The sequence below is a fragment of the Spea bombifrons genome, chromosome 6, assembly GCF_027358695.1.
Source record: "Spea bombifrons isolate aSpeBom1 chromosome 6, aSpeBom1.2.pri, whole genome shotgun sequence".
Lineage (NCBI taxonomy): Eukaryota > Metazoa > Chordata > Amphibia > Anura > Pelobatidae > Spea > Spea bombifrons.
Window position 1 is genome coordinate 16,948,111 of NC_071092.1, and position 14,748 is coordinate 16,962,858.

At 42.9% G+C, this 14,748-nt stretch overlaps 1 protein-coding gene across 5 annotated transcripts in view; it reads left to right on the forward strand.

Moving 5' to 3' along the window:
• The window catches only part of UCHL5 (ubiquitin C-terminal hydrolase L5), a 118,029-nt gene that overhangs the window by 53,806 nt on the left and 49,475 nt on the right, over nucleotides 1-14,748 (forward strand). For 4 of the 5 annotated variants that reach the window (XM_053468638.1, XM_053468635.1, XM_053468636.1 and 1 more), the window contains exons 4-5: nucleotides 10,432-10,557; nucleotides 11,545-11,606. In XM_053468638.1, coding sequence (XP_053324613.1) covers nucleotides 10,432-10,557; nucleotides 11,545-11,606 — 188 coding nt within the window. The remainder of the gene's footprint in view (nucleotides 1-10,431; nucleotides 10,558-11,544; nucleotides 11,607-14,748) is intronic. The other variant, XM_053468637.1, reaches the window with a different exon arrangement.

A 14,748-nucleotide genomic window follows, 5' to 3' on the forward strand; every position in this document is an offset into this window, starting at 1 on the left:
TGTTTGAACTTCAGCAAGTTGTCTTGACCATGTCTACATGTCTAAATGTATTGAGTTGCTGCCATGTGGTTGGCTGGTTAGCTATTTGTGTTAATAAGCAATTGAACTCCTTTTGTGTAGCTGGAACCTTTGCCCGAGGTAAACTAAGTGTGCAAGTCGAAGAGTCTATTTCGAATCCTAGAAATTGCACTATCCTGGCTGGAGAAATAGATTGTAGTAGAGGAGATTCCGTCGCAAAAGAGTAGAAGATTGTATAGATAGATAATATGATGACATTTGCCTCTTGGGTGGGCCATAACTAGCTTCATCAGCTTGGTGAAACACAAAGGGCCTAAACTCAGGCCAAATGAAAGGCACGTAAATTGACATTGTGACAGAACCCTCCATCACTGGGGCCCCTGGAGAGCCAACCTCCTGCCTACAGACTATGGGCCCTGGCCTTGTAAAGACTTCTGTGTGTAGGTATAGGGCAGGGCTCGACAAATCCCAGGTCGCCATGGCGACAGAGAATTCTGTCCTGGCGCCTAGGTGTTTGTCAGCCTGTTACATCCACAAAAAATTACCCTCGCGTCACCACGCGGGGGTGCTGCTGCTGTCTGCCCAGGAGTCTGCATTTAGGGGTTAATTCTCGTTTTGTAAGGGGCTCTGCTGCTGGTGGTCTGCCTGGAAGCCCAGGCAGACCAGAAACAGCAAAGACGAGCCCCCACAAGTCCTTTGATTCCTGTAGGCATGGAAGCCTACAGCAGTCATGAAAGAGACCCCCCCATGCAATGGCTGGTCTATAGACCAGCAATTGCGTCCCAGCTGCCAGAGACAGGGGAGAGGGTTCTTTGGTCTCCACAGGAGTGGGGAGACCAGCCCCAACCCTCCCCTGCTGCCCGATCGCTCTATGAGAGCGTCAGTGCAGCGTTAAACCCCTTCAATTCCACAATTGTGTATAACACATTCGTGGCATTGTAGGGGTTAACATTTGTCCCCACAAGCTTGTAGGGGCTAAATATCAGTCAATGCTGTGCTCCAATGGAACATCAGCATTGAAAGCGTTAAAAATAAATAAAGTATCAAAAAAAAATATTAAAAAAAAAACAACAAAAAAACAGCACTGACCTGAAAGTCCAGGGTGCTTCCAAGTCAAATGCTGTGAGTTTAGTAAGTGGGCTGATGATGATCAGATCACTCCTAACCAACTGTTAGTTTAAAAAAAATCCTGGCTTTTTTTAGCTGGCGCCTAGATTCACAACAAATTTGTCAAGCCCTGGTATAGGGGTCAGTTTCTACTGATTTTCCCCCTGGTACAGGGGACTTCTTTAAATCAGTCTTTCCCTGTCCTTCCTCCATTGTATTCCACTACGTTATTATTTGTTTTATATAGCGCCATCAAATTCCATAGCGCTGTACAATGAGTAGACAGGACATAACAAGTAGTATGTAACATAACAAATTGACCTACAGAAGCAAAAGTGGAGGAGGGCCATGTTCAAACAAGCTTACAATCTAGTTGATAATTGATATAGTTTCTCACCAGCTTATCCTGGGTAGACGGCAAACCTTTTTCGATACCTTTCCGAAGATCCCTTCCAGAATGGGACATGAACACACCCACTGCGTTGTCAAAAACTGGAGTCGCCATTACTTTATCCGGAAGAGACGGTCTGGGGCATTCTGCCCGAATGCGGTTGGGGAAACATCCTTGTCCAGAGGTTTTCTCGCCCAGCAGTGCACATACTGAGCAGGGTCATCTGGCAGGGACCACTTGGAGAACCATGTTGTTCCTTGGTTTTTATAACTGTGACCCACTGGACAATACCTTCTGTTTATTCTCTTCCACCCTTGAAAAAGTGGTCAGAATTAAATTAGGCTGCACTGAGGATAGTAAAGAGAAAATAACAAAATATGAAGCCTCTTGTCATATTATAAAATATTTTTTTCTTCCCAAATGATTCAAACATGAGTTTCAAAGTGTTTTGTGTCAGATTTTTTTTAATTACAAGTGCTGGAGTATATCAATATGTGATGCAGAGAATGTGTGACCTAGAAAATTCGTCATAATGTTGTATTTTAAGTAGTTAATACTTACCTAATTTGATTTAGTTTAAAAATATTTTATTGGTTGAGATCACTTATCTGCGTATTCTTAGCCATACCCATATATAAATTCATATTATTCACACATCAGTAGTAACAGTTAATAATAAAAACCTATCATTAATCAAAAAGCCACCCATTATCTGTAAATGAAATGGACAACCTGTCTGTAAAATTTTTGGTTGCTGAGAGGATGAGCTATGGTCCCCTCTTTTTTTTCTTTTTTTTTTATGAACTGTAAAATGTTTTATATAGTTACATAGTTACATAGGCTGAAAAAAGACATGCGTCTATCAAGTTCAGCCTTTCCTATATCTGTTAATTTGTTGCTGTTTGATCCAAAAGAAGGCAAAAAACCCCAGCTTCGCTCTTTCCAATTTTGCACTAACCAGGGAAAAAAATTCCTTCTTGACCCCAAAATGGCAGTCAGATTTCTCCTTGGATCAATAAGCTGTTTCCCCATAATTAAAGATTACATCCCCGAATATTATGTTTTTCCAGGTATCCATCCAGTTGCAGTTTAAACGTCTGTACAGACTCTGATAAAACTACCTCTGCAGGCAGAGAATTCCACATCCTTATTGTCCTTACTGTAAAAAACCCTTTCCTCTGCTTTAGTCTAAATCTCCTTTCTTCCAGTCTAAATGCATGACCACGTGTCCTATGCATAGTCCTGTTTATGAACAGATTTCCACACAATGGTTTGTATTGGCCCCGAATATATTTATATAACGTTATCATATCCCCTCTGAGGCGACGTTTTTCTAAACTAAACAGATTTAAATTAGTTAACCTTTCTTCAGAGCTATAGTGCTCCATTCCTTTTATTAATTTTGTAGCCCGCCTCTGCACCCTTTCTAGTGCTGTGATATCCTTCTTTAGAAAAGGTGCCCAAAATTGCACAGCATACTCAAGGTGCGGCCTTACCATTGATTTATACAGAGGCAAAATTATATCTTTATTCCGCGACTTGATGCCCCTTTTTATACACGACAATACCTTACTAGCCTTAGCAACCGCAGACTGACACTGCACATTGTTGCCTAGTTTGTTGTCTATAACAATTCCCAAATCCTTCTCATTTGTCATTACCCCTAATTCACTACCGTTTAGGGTGTAGGTTGCTTGTGCATTCGCTACCCCGAAGTGCATAACTTTACATTTATCTACATTGAATTTCATCTGCCATTTGAGTGTCCAGTCCCCCAGTCTATCTAGATCCCTCTGCAGCACAGTAATATCCTGCTCGCCCTGTATAACTTTACCTAGTTTTGTGTCATCTGCAAACACAGAAACATGAATTTCAATGCCTCCTGCCAGGTCATTTATAAATATGTTGAATAAAATTGGTCCCAGAACAGAACCCTGAGGGACACCACTTACCACTTTTGACCAGCTTGAAAATTTACCATTTATAACAACTCTCTGTTCTCTACCTCTAAGCCAATGTTCTACCCAAGAACAAGAATTTGCATCTAGGCCAATTTCTTTCAGTTTGAATACTAACCTATTGTGTGGAACCGTGTCAAACGCCTTGGCAAAATCCAAGTAGATTACATCCACTGCAACACCCTGATCTACACTTCTACTTACTTCTTCGAAGAATGCAATTAAATTAGTTTGACATGACCTATGTTTCATAAAACCATGCTGATTTATGTTAATAATACTATTCTTCCCAAGGAATCCTTGAGGATTATCCCTAAACAGCCCTTCAAATACTTTCCCAGCAACGGAAGTTAGGCTCACAGGTCTATAATTTCCGGGCACAGAGTTGGAACCCTTTTTGAAAATAGGAACCACATCTGCCTTCCTCCAATCCTCTGGTACAATTCCTGAAAGAAAAGAATCCTGAAAGATTAGAAACAGAGGTTCACTTATTTTCTGACACAGCTCCTTAAGTACTCGTGGGTGAATACCGTCAGGCCCTGGAGCCTTGTTAACATTAATTTTCTTTAGTTGCTGCAGCACCTTGTCCTGGGCCATCCACTCACAGTTTGAAAATTTTTCTCAGTGGTCCTATGTACCTCCATAACATATACTGAGGAAAAATACTTATTTAAAGTTTCTGCTTTTTCCTGGTCCTCCTTAACCAACACTCCCCTCTCTGTTATTAATGAACCTACGTTTTCATTCTTCGTTTTTTTAGAATTTATGTACTTAAAGAATTTTTTGGAGTTAGTTTTGCTCTCTTTGGCAATCACCCTCTCATTTTCTAGTTTAGCCCATCTAATCACTTTTTTGCATGCTTTATTGGCTTCCTTATATCTTATATAGGATGCCTCTGATTCGTCTGATTTAAATGCTGTAAAAGCCATTTTCTTATTTTTAATTTCTTGCTTAACGAACCCCACTAAGCCACATCGGTTTCAATTTGTTTCTTTTATATTTGTTTCCTAGTGGTACATACTGAGAAGTGTACCCTGCTAATATTTGTTTGAAAATACTCCATTTTTCCTCAGTATTTTTATCCCTGAAGAGTTTTTGCCAGTCAATAAGTTGTAAAGCTGCCCTTATCTTATTGAAATTGGCCTTCTTAAAATTATACGTTTTAGTATTCCCCATGGGCAATTTCTTTTTTGAGTTTATTTCAAAAGAGACCATATTGTGATCACTATTACCCAAGTGCTCCCCCACTTGAATGTTAGACACAAGATCAACATTGTTTGTTATCACCAGATCCAAACAAGTATCCTTTCTAGTTGGTGCTTGTACCAGTTGTGACATGAAGGTGTCATTTAACAGGTTCAAAAACCTGGATCCCCTTGCAGAACTACTAGTCTCTCTATCCCAATTTATGTCCGGGTAATTAAAATCTCCAATAATTAATGCGTTACCCAGATGTGCAGCTTTCTCAATTTGTTCTAACAGCTGCTCTTCCTCATCATTATTAACATTAGGTGGTTTATAACATATCCCAACCAGTAGTTTTTTTCCTTTTTTTGCCCCAAGTTGATATCTACCCATAAAGCTTCCACAAATCCCTTGTCGCCTTCAAGATGCTTAATATTTGACTTTAGCTCGTTGCTAACATACAAGCATACTCCTCCTCCCTTCCTGCTTTTTCTGTCCTTCCTATATAATGTATAACCTTTTAAGTTAACTGCCCAGTCATGGCTCTCATCCCACCATGTTTCTGTTATGCCTATTATATCATATTGGTTAGTGTATGCTATTGCCTCTAGTTCTCCCATTTTGTTATTTAGGCTCCTTGCATTAGCAAGCATACATTTAATATTACCCTGAGTCTCTTGAATTTTATGAGAATTTTTATTAATACATACCTCCTCTGTTCTGATCTTGCCCCTCCCCCCATCTCCACCCCCCTTGTTCTGATCTGAAGCCCCACTCCTTTCTGCACTATCTCCATTTTCAAGATCTCTGTGTCCCTCCCCCCTACCACTAGTTTAAAAACTCCTCCAGCCTTCTAGCCATCCTCTCCCCTAGCACAACAGACCCTCTTCCGTTTAGGTGCAATCCATCACCGCTATAAAGATTGTACCCAAGCGCAAAATCAGCCCAGTGCTCTAGAAAGCCAAAACCCTCCTTCCTACACCATGACTTTAGTATGCCATTAATAGTCATCTAAAACTACCTAACATGTGATGATATTATGTAAATTATGCATGCAATTTACATTTGAGTATCTAAAATAAAGGACCATCGCATTATAAATGCATAACTTTCTTAAACTTTTTATTAATCATTTTATGAGGTTCGTGCTACATGATGTCCATACGTGGGAACTTCTAGGCTCCGGCTACCTGGAGCCTTCCCTTGCGGGACACAGTCAGGACTGCCCACTGACGCCGGCGGGAGGTGTGTGTCCCCCCCGAATCCCCCCCCCCGATGCTGGCAGTAAACACACCCATTTAAATGGAAGATGGGCAGGGAGCGGGGTGTGTCAAGATCCTGCTACCGCGACCCAGAGGATTCGGGTCTTGAACCGGAGAAGCAGTGCTTCACCTGGCAATCTCCGGGCAAACCTGGAGATTTCCCAGGTATGATGATGGCTGATATGCAGAGTGCTTTGGTGAGGCTTCCGGAGACGTTAACCCAGGGTTCGACAAATCCCAAGTCGCCATGGCGACTGAGAATTTTGTCCTGGTGCCTAGGTGTTTGTCAGCTTGTTAAATACCCCAAAAATGCCCCCACGTCACCACAATTGTGGTGATCGCGGGGGTGCTGCTGCTGTCTGCCCAGGGGCCGCCCTGAATCTACATTAAACGGCCGCCCAGGGCCGTCTTTAATGCCCGCAGCACCGAGATGCCATTGCAGCCGATGTGGCTGTGAGTCCTTAAGCGGCGGTAAGACATGCTGGCCGCTTTAAAATCATTAAGCGGCCAACGTGCCTGCACAGTGCCGCCCAGTGTCCTGTTCCGTGTGACTCCGCTCCCTTGAGCAGCACGTCACATCATCAATGTGATGGGCTGATCAAGGGGGCGGAGTCACACGGAACAGTTCCTCGTGACAGGTAGAAGAGCACGTTGGAGGACAGCAGCAGTGAAGGATGGCAGCAAAAACAGAAGTATTAAAAAAAATTAAAAAGTTGGGGTAGTAGGAGGAAGGGGAGGCATATTCGAAGGGGGGGCTGCATTGGGACAACAATTAAATACAAAATGGGGGTGGCTAGGGGGTATAAGTACACAACAACAGCACCACATAAATCAATACACAAAGGTGGGGGTGGGTGGCTGGGTTCAATATACATGGGTCAGTCATTAACAATGCAAAGGGGGCATCAATACACAAGGGAGGGGGGCATCACATAAATCAATACACATGGGTGTTGGAGCATAATGTACAAAGGGGGCTGGCTGGGGGCACAAATCGACATGGGGCAATACACAAGGGTGTGGGGGGAAATACATTAAAACCAAAGAGGGGCTGGCTGGGGCATCAATACATAAGGGGGAAGGACAAACAAACCGCAAACCAGTGTGGAAAGCGTTTTGGATGCGGGTGTGGCAGAGCCTGTCCTGGTGTGTGTGTGTGTGTTTGGGGGTAGGTGTGGCAGAGCCTTTCCTGGTGTGTGTTTGGGGGTAGGTGTGGCAGAGCCTGTCCTGGTGTGTGTGTGGGTGTTGATGTGGCAGGGCCTGTTCTGGTGTGTGTGTTTGGCTGTCTGTGTGGCATGGCCTGTTCTGGTGTGTGTGTTTGGCTGTCTGTGTGGCAGGGTCTGTCCTGGTGTGTGTGTGTTTGGGTGTCAGTGTGGCAGAGCCTGCCCTGGTGTGTGTGTCTGGGTGTCGGTGTGGCAGGGCCTGTCCTGGTGTGTGTTTGGGTGTTGGTGTGGCAGAGCCTGTCCTGGTGTGTGTGTGTGTGTGTGTGTGGGTTTGGGCGTCGGTGTGGCAGAGCCTGTCCTGGTGTGTGTGTTTGGGTGTCGGTGTGGCAGAGCCTGTACTGGTGTCAGGGCGGGCTGTTTGGGGACAAAATTGGCTCACGCTGGGCAGTTTGGGAACAAAGTTGGCTCACTCTCGACTTTAATTTGTTAATAAAGAGTCAGAGAGAGAATGAATGGTTTAATGTGTGGATGCATTAATGAATATGTGTAAATATTTTGTGTGAAAGAATAAATGATTGTGTGAATGAAAGTGACTGTAAAAGTGTTTGCGTGAATCATAGGTGTATTATTGTATTTTTCAAAAAAGCAAAGATGGCACAGGTAGCGTGTTTAGGGGACAAAGATGGCGTACGCTCAGCTGTTTGGGGACAAAGTTGACTCATGCTGGGCGACAAAGATGGCACATCCTATGTGTGTGTAATTTGGGTGCTGGTCGGGTTCTATGTGGGCAATGTGGACGCCAGGGTTGGCTTTGGGGTGTGCGACCTGTGATCTATGCCTGTAATTTAGGGGGTTTTATCTATACCTTTAATGCAGAGTTTTTATGTGAATTCCAATATTGGCAGCAAGGGCTAATATTAAAGAATGAAAAATAACTGCCAGTTCAGCTGTTATTTTGAAATCATATTTCAATCACTTCAAAGAGATAAGTACATATGATGTAGTTAAAAATGCACGTCTAACGCATATATATATATATATATATATATATATCGTTTTATAATTGGGGGAAGCACACTTCCCAAATGTGGCCTTTTAACCTTAAACACCAGACAAACCCATGCATGTGTGGTATCACTGTACTCAGGAGATGTTGCTGAACACATATTGGGGTCTTGTTTGAAAGTGACGTATACCAGGAGCTGTAAATACATACCTGAAGCGCAATTTTAGTGATAACACAAAATAAATTACTACCACAAAGTTTGTCAAAGGGTGGTAGTAGAATTAGTGCAAATACCAGCATTTGAAATACATTGAGGTGTCGAGTTTTCGAAACTATATGGTTTAATGGGTAAATTGCATTGCCTAGCTTCAAAGATACCCAAAATAGCACACAGAATGCCCAGCTTTGGGGAAAAAATGGTTTTGAAATAGCAAAACGCTACTTATAATTATTGCATAAACACATTGGGTATTGCTAAACTCAGGACAAATAGAAACTATTTAGCAGGTTTTTTATTAGCTTTTTTCGATGATTTTTCGGGTGAAAGTTGGAAAATGTTTTTATGTGAAATTAAATATGATCAAAAATTCTGATCTAAAGAAAGCCCTTCTTTTCCTGAAAGAAAAAACATATACCGTATTTGCTCGATTATAAGACGACCCCCCAAAATCTGAATATTAACTTAGGAAAAAAAGAAAAAGCCTGAATATAAGACGACCCCAAAGGAAAAAAGTTTTACCAGTAAATGTTAATTCATGTAAACTATTTTTTTTAATAAAAGCTATGATTGAGAAAAATATTTTTTTTGTTTTTATTTCTTGTATTTTCCAACCTGTCCCCCAGTTACGCACATCTGCCCCCAGGCTTGCCACTCCAATATGGCACTGTGGCCCATGATATGCCTTTTAACCCTCTATATGCCACTGTGCCCCATGGTATGCCTTTTGACCCCCTATGTGCCACTCTGCCTCCAGAAATGCCTTATACCCCTATATCCCATTCTGGCATTTAGGGGGTTAAAATGCATATTATGGGGCAGAGTGGCATATAGGGAGGTATAAGGCATTTCAGGAGGCAGTGTGGCATTAAGGGAGTTAAAAGGCATTGTATAGAGCACTCTGCCTCCAGAAATGCCTTATACCCCTATATGCCACTCTGGCATTTAGGGGGTTAAAAGGCATATTATGGGGCAGAGTGCCATTATAGGGAGGTAAAAGGCATTTCAGGAGGCAGAGTGCTCTATTAAATGCCCCCTTAACGCCACTCCAGAAATGCCCTATGCCCCCATTTAACACACACACACACCCTATACCCCCATTTAACTAACACACACACACACACTCTCTCTCACCCCTCTCTCACCCCTCTCAGCCCTCTCTTACCGGTGCTTCCAGCCGGGGCAGCGGGTTGACGTCACCTTCCACTGCAGCCGGAAGGAGGTGGAGTTGGCAGCGGGGGTTTGTATGCGTCCGTCGCGTATACTTTCCCCGGCTGTCAGAGATCAGAGTTCCCTGCACCGGTGCGGGGAGCTCTTATCTCTGACAGTCGGGGAAGGTCTACGCGACGGACGCAGACAACCCCCGCTGCTAGCCACACCTCCTCCCGGCTGCAGCGGACGTTGTCTACGCGGATCGCGTAGACGTCAACCCGCTGCCCCGGCAACACAGCAGGAAGCACCGGTAAGTGTATGTGTGTATGATGGGGGTGGTGAGACAGGAGGATCCAGGTCTCCTGCAGCGGTGCGGGGGATCTGGATCTTAGTCTCCTAATCAGACCTCTATTTGAGGTCTGATTAGAAGACGACCCCGATTAGAAGACGAGGGGTATTTTTCAGAGCATTTGCTCTGAAAAAAAACCTCGTCTTATAATCGAGCAAATACGGTAACTTGTGTGGGTGCACTAAATGAGTGAGGAGAAAACTGCATCTAAACACAAGCACTGAAAAAGTGTTAAAACAGGGTACCAAAGGGTACAAAAGGTCCTTAAGGTGTTAAGTAAAATTCTATACCCCAAGTTCACCAATTGATATGTTGCATTGCATTCCTTTCATCACAGACCTACCAGGGTAGCCACCATGAATCTGTTTTTCCTTTTTATACAGTTCACACTTCTCAGTGCTCTCTCTCTCCCTCTTTCGTCACTCTACCTGTTTGGGAGTTTTCCACTGGCAACTATTCCATCTGCCTTCAAAGTACATTTCTTGTTTCAATACTGCATTTGAATATCAAGATAAGTGCCCCAAAGTCAGAAATATAATACTATTATTTCCATTTCTTCTTTAGTTTCTCTTTAGCCATGTTTTAATTTGTAATTTAGTATACTTTTTTATCATACCAACTAGGTAATAAATAACGCGTGTGCCACACAAGCGATCATCAGTATTCTACTGAACACCATACATCCTGATGTCTGTTTAGGGGAGACACTCTCTGAATTTAAAGAATTCACTCAAAGCTTTGATGCAGCCGTAAGTATTATGTCTAGAGTCTGTATTCATTTATTTTTATTATTGATATAATTATCTGGTCATTAGTGTTTTGTTTACATTTTTTTCTTAAATGCAGTTATATTTTGCCAAAAAAATGTAAAATAGAATAGTGTTTATACTACACAATCTTTAGGTGAATATTGTGACTGACTAGTCCCTTCAGGTACACCGCTGTGGATATTATACCGGCCCAACCACCCGTTTGCCTGGAACCAATTTCGGCCTGACAGACGATTAATACCAGTGAACTTAGTCGAGAAGGGAAAATATTACTGAACATTTGTAGTTTTTCCCAAGTGTTAGAACCATCTGTTGTCCGTGGACCCCCAGTTTTTATGTTATTCCCATTTTTCATATTGCCCCGACCCAGACGCTGCCCCTCTACCGCCCACACCTCCAGGTCCAGTACCGGGACATACAGGTTTTCCTTCTGAAACTATTGGGTGGCCAGAATAGCCTCCTGCCCCACTATGCCCTCTGCGACCCAGACAGCATTATTTCTAAAGGGTGCCCAGCCAGGGCTCTTGCCTGGCGATCGGAGGAAGGTATCAGAGGTTCCTGAGAGACCTGAATCCCCAGCTAAAGGGCGCGGTTATATTAGTCAGATTTCTCATCGTGTGTGTTGATATGTGGATATATCTGTCTGTACCTGTGTACAATAAAGCGTTCTTAACGTTATACCCTACACTGAGTCTCGGCTAGTGACTGGGAAACCGGGGAAAGAGTGTGTTGTCCCTGGCTAAGGGAGCACAAGTCAGCGGAGATAGTCGGACTATCCAGATCCGTGACAAATATTGTAACTGTGAAATTACATTCTATATTTACAGGAAAATAAAACAGAGTATGTGTAAAGAAAAATGGACCTTAAGTAGGAAGTAGGACTTCAGACAGCTTATATGACTATGCTAGATTGTATTGTAATAAATAACACGCAAACTATAACTAAATTTATTTTCTCTCTTTCAGATGAAAGGTCTAGCACTAAGCAACTCTGAAGTGATACGACAAGTACACAACAGTTTTGCCAGGTAGTGTATGCTAGCCAATGTCATGTGAATATGATAATGAGAAAACGTGTGCACATGGGATTTTTTTTTATTATTTGCTCAATTTATTTACAATTTATTTACAAACGTACAATTAGGTAGTACAGTAGATTTCAGTTACCCGCCACAAGCCAGCAGAGGCAGTGTGATGATTTTGGCAGTTTTCTGCTGGGTAACCTTGGGTCCTGCCATTCATGTGGATGTTACTTTAACACTTACCCCCTACCTAAGCATTGTTGCAGACCATGTATACCATTTCATGGATATGGTATTCAATGATGGCATTGACCTCGTTCAGCAGGATAATGTGCCCTGCTACAAAGCAAAAATGTTAAGGAATTTGTTTGAGGAATGGAACAACAAGTTCAGGGTGTTGACCTGGCCTCCAACTTCCCCAGACCTCAATCCAATGAGGCCCCACCTTGCAAATTACAGAATTTAACCCCTTAATGACAATTGACGGTTCGGGCACGTCCCCTAAAAACAAAGGGTTAACGACAATTGACATGCCAGGACCGTCATGAATCTACATTTGCTTTCTGCACCCAAACAGTGTTGCTGTAGTGCCTTGACGTCGAGGCATTCAGCAACGTTGCAAACGGCATCAGGGCCCATGTCTGGCGGTGGATGCTCATCTTAAAAGAGTTTAGGAGGCGATCATTAAACTTCAATGGTGTCGCTGAAATGGCTCGATCACGAGGCATTCAGTGACACCGAACTCCCACCCCAGGACGCGCCGTGACCACTCCGGAGATCGGTCACAACCGCCACTGCAAGAGATTTTGCCAAAGGAGTTGAAGAGTTCTCAGGAGGCTCCACTTGCAGGTTGAATACGGGTACTGCATTCAACCATGTAAGTAAATGGAGCCCAGCTTTCTAATCACAATGTGATTAGTAAGATAAATTTTTAAAAAATAATAAAAAGAAAAATAGTAAAATGTAAAAATTTCCCACTGATGTCACCATCAGGGGAACCTTCAAGTTCCAAAAAATGTAAAAAAAATAAATAAATAAATAAAGGCAAAATTATTTTTATGAGCAAGTCCTAAAATTGGCGCTTTAGCTTAAAACAATTAAAACAAATGCTGGCATGTTAAATACCCATGGGGTGTCTTCTTTTATGATTTGACGGGGTAAATTGAATTGGCCAGGTTCAAGAATGTCCCAATTAACATTAACCACACACCCCAAATGTGTCCTTTAAGCCCCAAAAACCCGACAAACCCATGCATGTGAGGTATCACTGTACTCAGGAGATGTTGCTGAATACATATTGGGGTGTTGTGTGACAGCGTCGTATACCAGGAGCTGTAAATTCATACCTAAAGTACGTGTTGGGGGGGGGAATACACACAAAAAATACTACTGCAAACTCAGGAAAAAATGCTGGTGGTAAAATGTGTGCATGGAAAGAGTTAACATACCAGCATTTGAAATACCCTGGGGTGTCTAGTTTTCTAAGATATATGGTGTTATAGGGCACACTGAAATGGCCAAGCTCAAAGATGTACCAAATAGGGCATGTGGCCCTTTTGCCCCCAAACAGCCAGGGAAACACATTCATGTGGGGTGTCACTGTACTCAGGAGATGTTGCTGAACACATATTGGGATGTTTTATGTGAAATGTGTGTGAAAAAAACACGCAATAAAGTTTGACAAAGCTTGACAAAGACTAGTGGTAGAATTAGTGCATGGAAAGAGTTAAAATAATAGTATTTAAATACCCTGGGGTGTCTAGTTTTCAAAAATATATGGTTTAATGGCTGGCTTCAAAGATACCCAAAATAGCACATGGGGAAGAATTACTAGGGCTGGAAAAAAATGGTTTTGAAATAGCAAAACGCTACCTGTACTTATTGCCCGAGAAAAAACTTAAAAACATTGGGTATTTCTAAACTCAGGACGAATAGTAGAATCTATTTATCAGGTTTTTTTAGTAAAAGCTGAACACGAGCAGCGCGGAAATGTTAAATGTGCCAGATACCGCAACACACCTTCAGAAGTAGAGTCCATGCGTCGACGGGTCAGGGGTCTTTTGGTGGGAAATTAGGCGGGTGGTCGTAATGTTATGGCTGATCAGTGTGTGTATGTATGATATATGTATGTGTATATATATGTATGTGTATTTGTATATATGTGTGAAAGTATATGTGTGTGTGTATATGTGTGACAGAACCCTCCCTCACTAGGGCCACTGGAGTGGCCTGACAGCCAGCCTCCTCCCTACCGACTATGGGCCCTGGCTTTGTAAAAACTTGTGTGTCTACCCCCAGCAGTATATCATCTCATCACTTGCTGAGGGGATTATGTCTGGCAGATAGTCAGGATCTGCAATCAGGGAGTGACCACCATTGTTTCAGTTTAATGTTGTATAAGTATAAGTCCCCCAATTCCACCATTAGACATTTACCCCAGCAAATCCCTGGAACTGATTTTGGCCAGCAATAGATAGTGGAGGTTGGGACCCTATTGTACTGTTAATCCTTTTACTGCCTCTGTTGTCTGTGGGAGGCAGATTAAGGGGGTGGTTTGTATCCCAATATCTTATGTTAATATGTGTTTTGCTGAATATATCCAGCCATGTGTGTATAAAATAAAGTAGTCCTTGTTTTGGTTATACCCTACACTGAGTCTCAACTAGTGACTGGGAAACCGTGGAAAGAGTGTGTTGTCCCAGCCTAAGGGAGCACAAGTCAGCGGAGGTAGTCGGTCAGACTATTCAGCTCCGTGACAGTGGTGGCAGCAGCGGGATTGTACCCATCTGAAACTCTCTGGAGGAGGGTTCTACAGTTGGAAATTAAGTTGAATGGAAAAAGCCTCCCAACCTTCGAGGAAAGGTTCTGGCTCCAGCGGAAGTTGCTGATTTAATTGATTTTACATCTGAGGATGTTGATCCTGGAGGGCTTGCAATTGGCTTCCCTTCCCAGCGAAAGGAAGAAACTTTTCTGGGTGTAGTGGATGGGACTGCGGTCTCCACTAGCACCCACCCAGCAGAAGAGCTGCCAATGGGGCAGAGTGCCGCTGGCCTCTGCTTGCTGACTTCCCTGTTTTCTGAGCCTGACCACAGCAACCTTGTAAGGTCCAATCAGGCAGCCCCAGAGACTGTGGCAGTGGATGGGACTA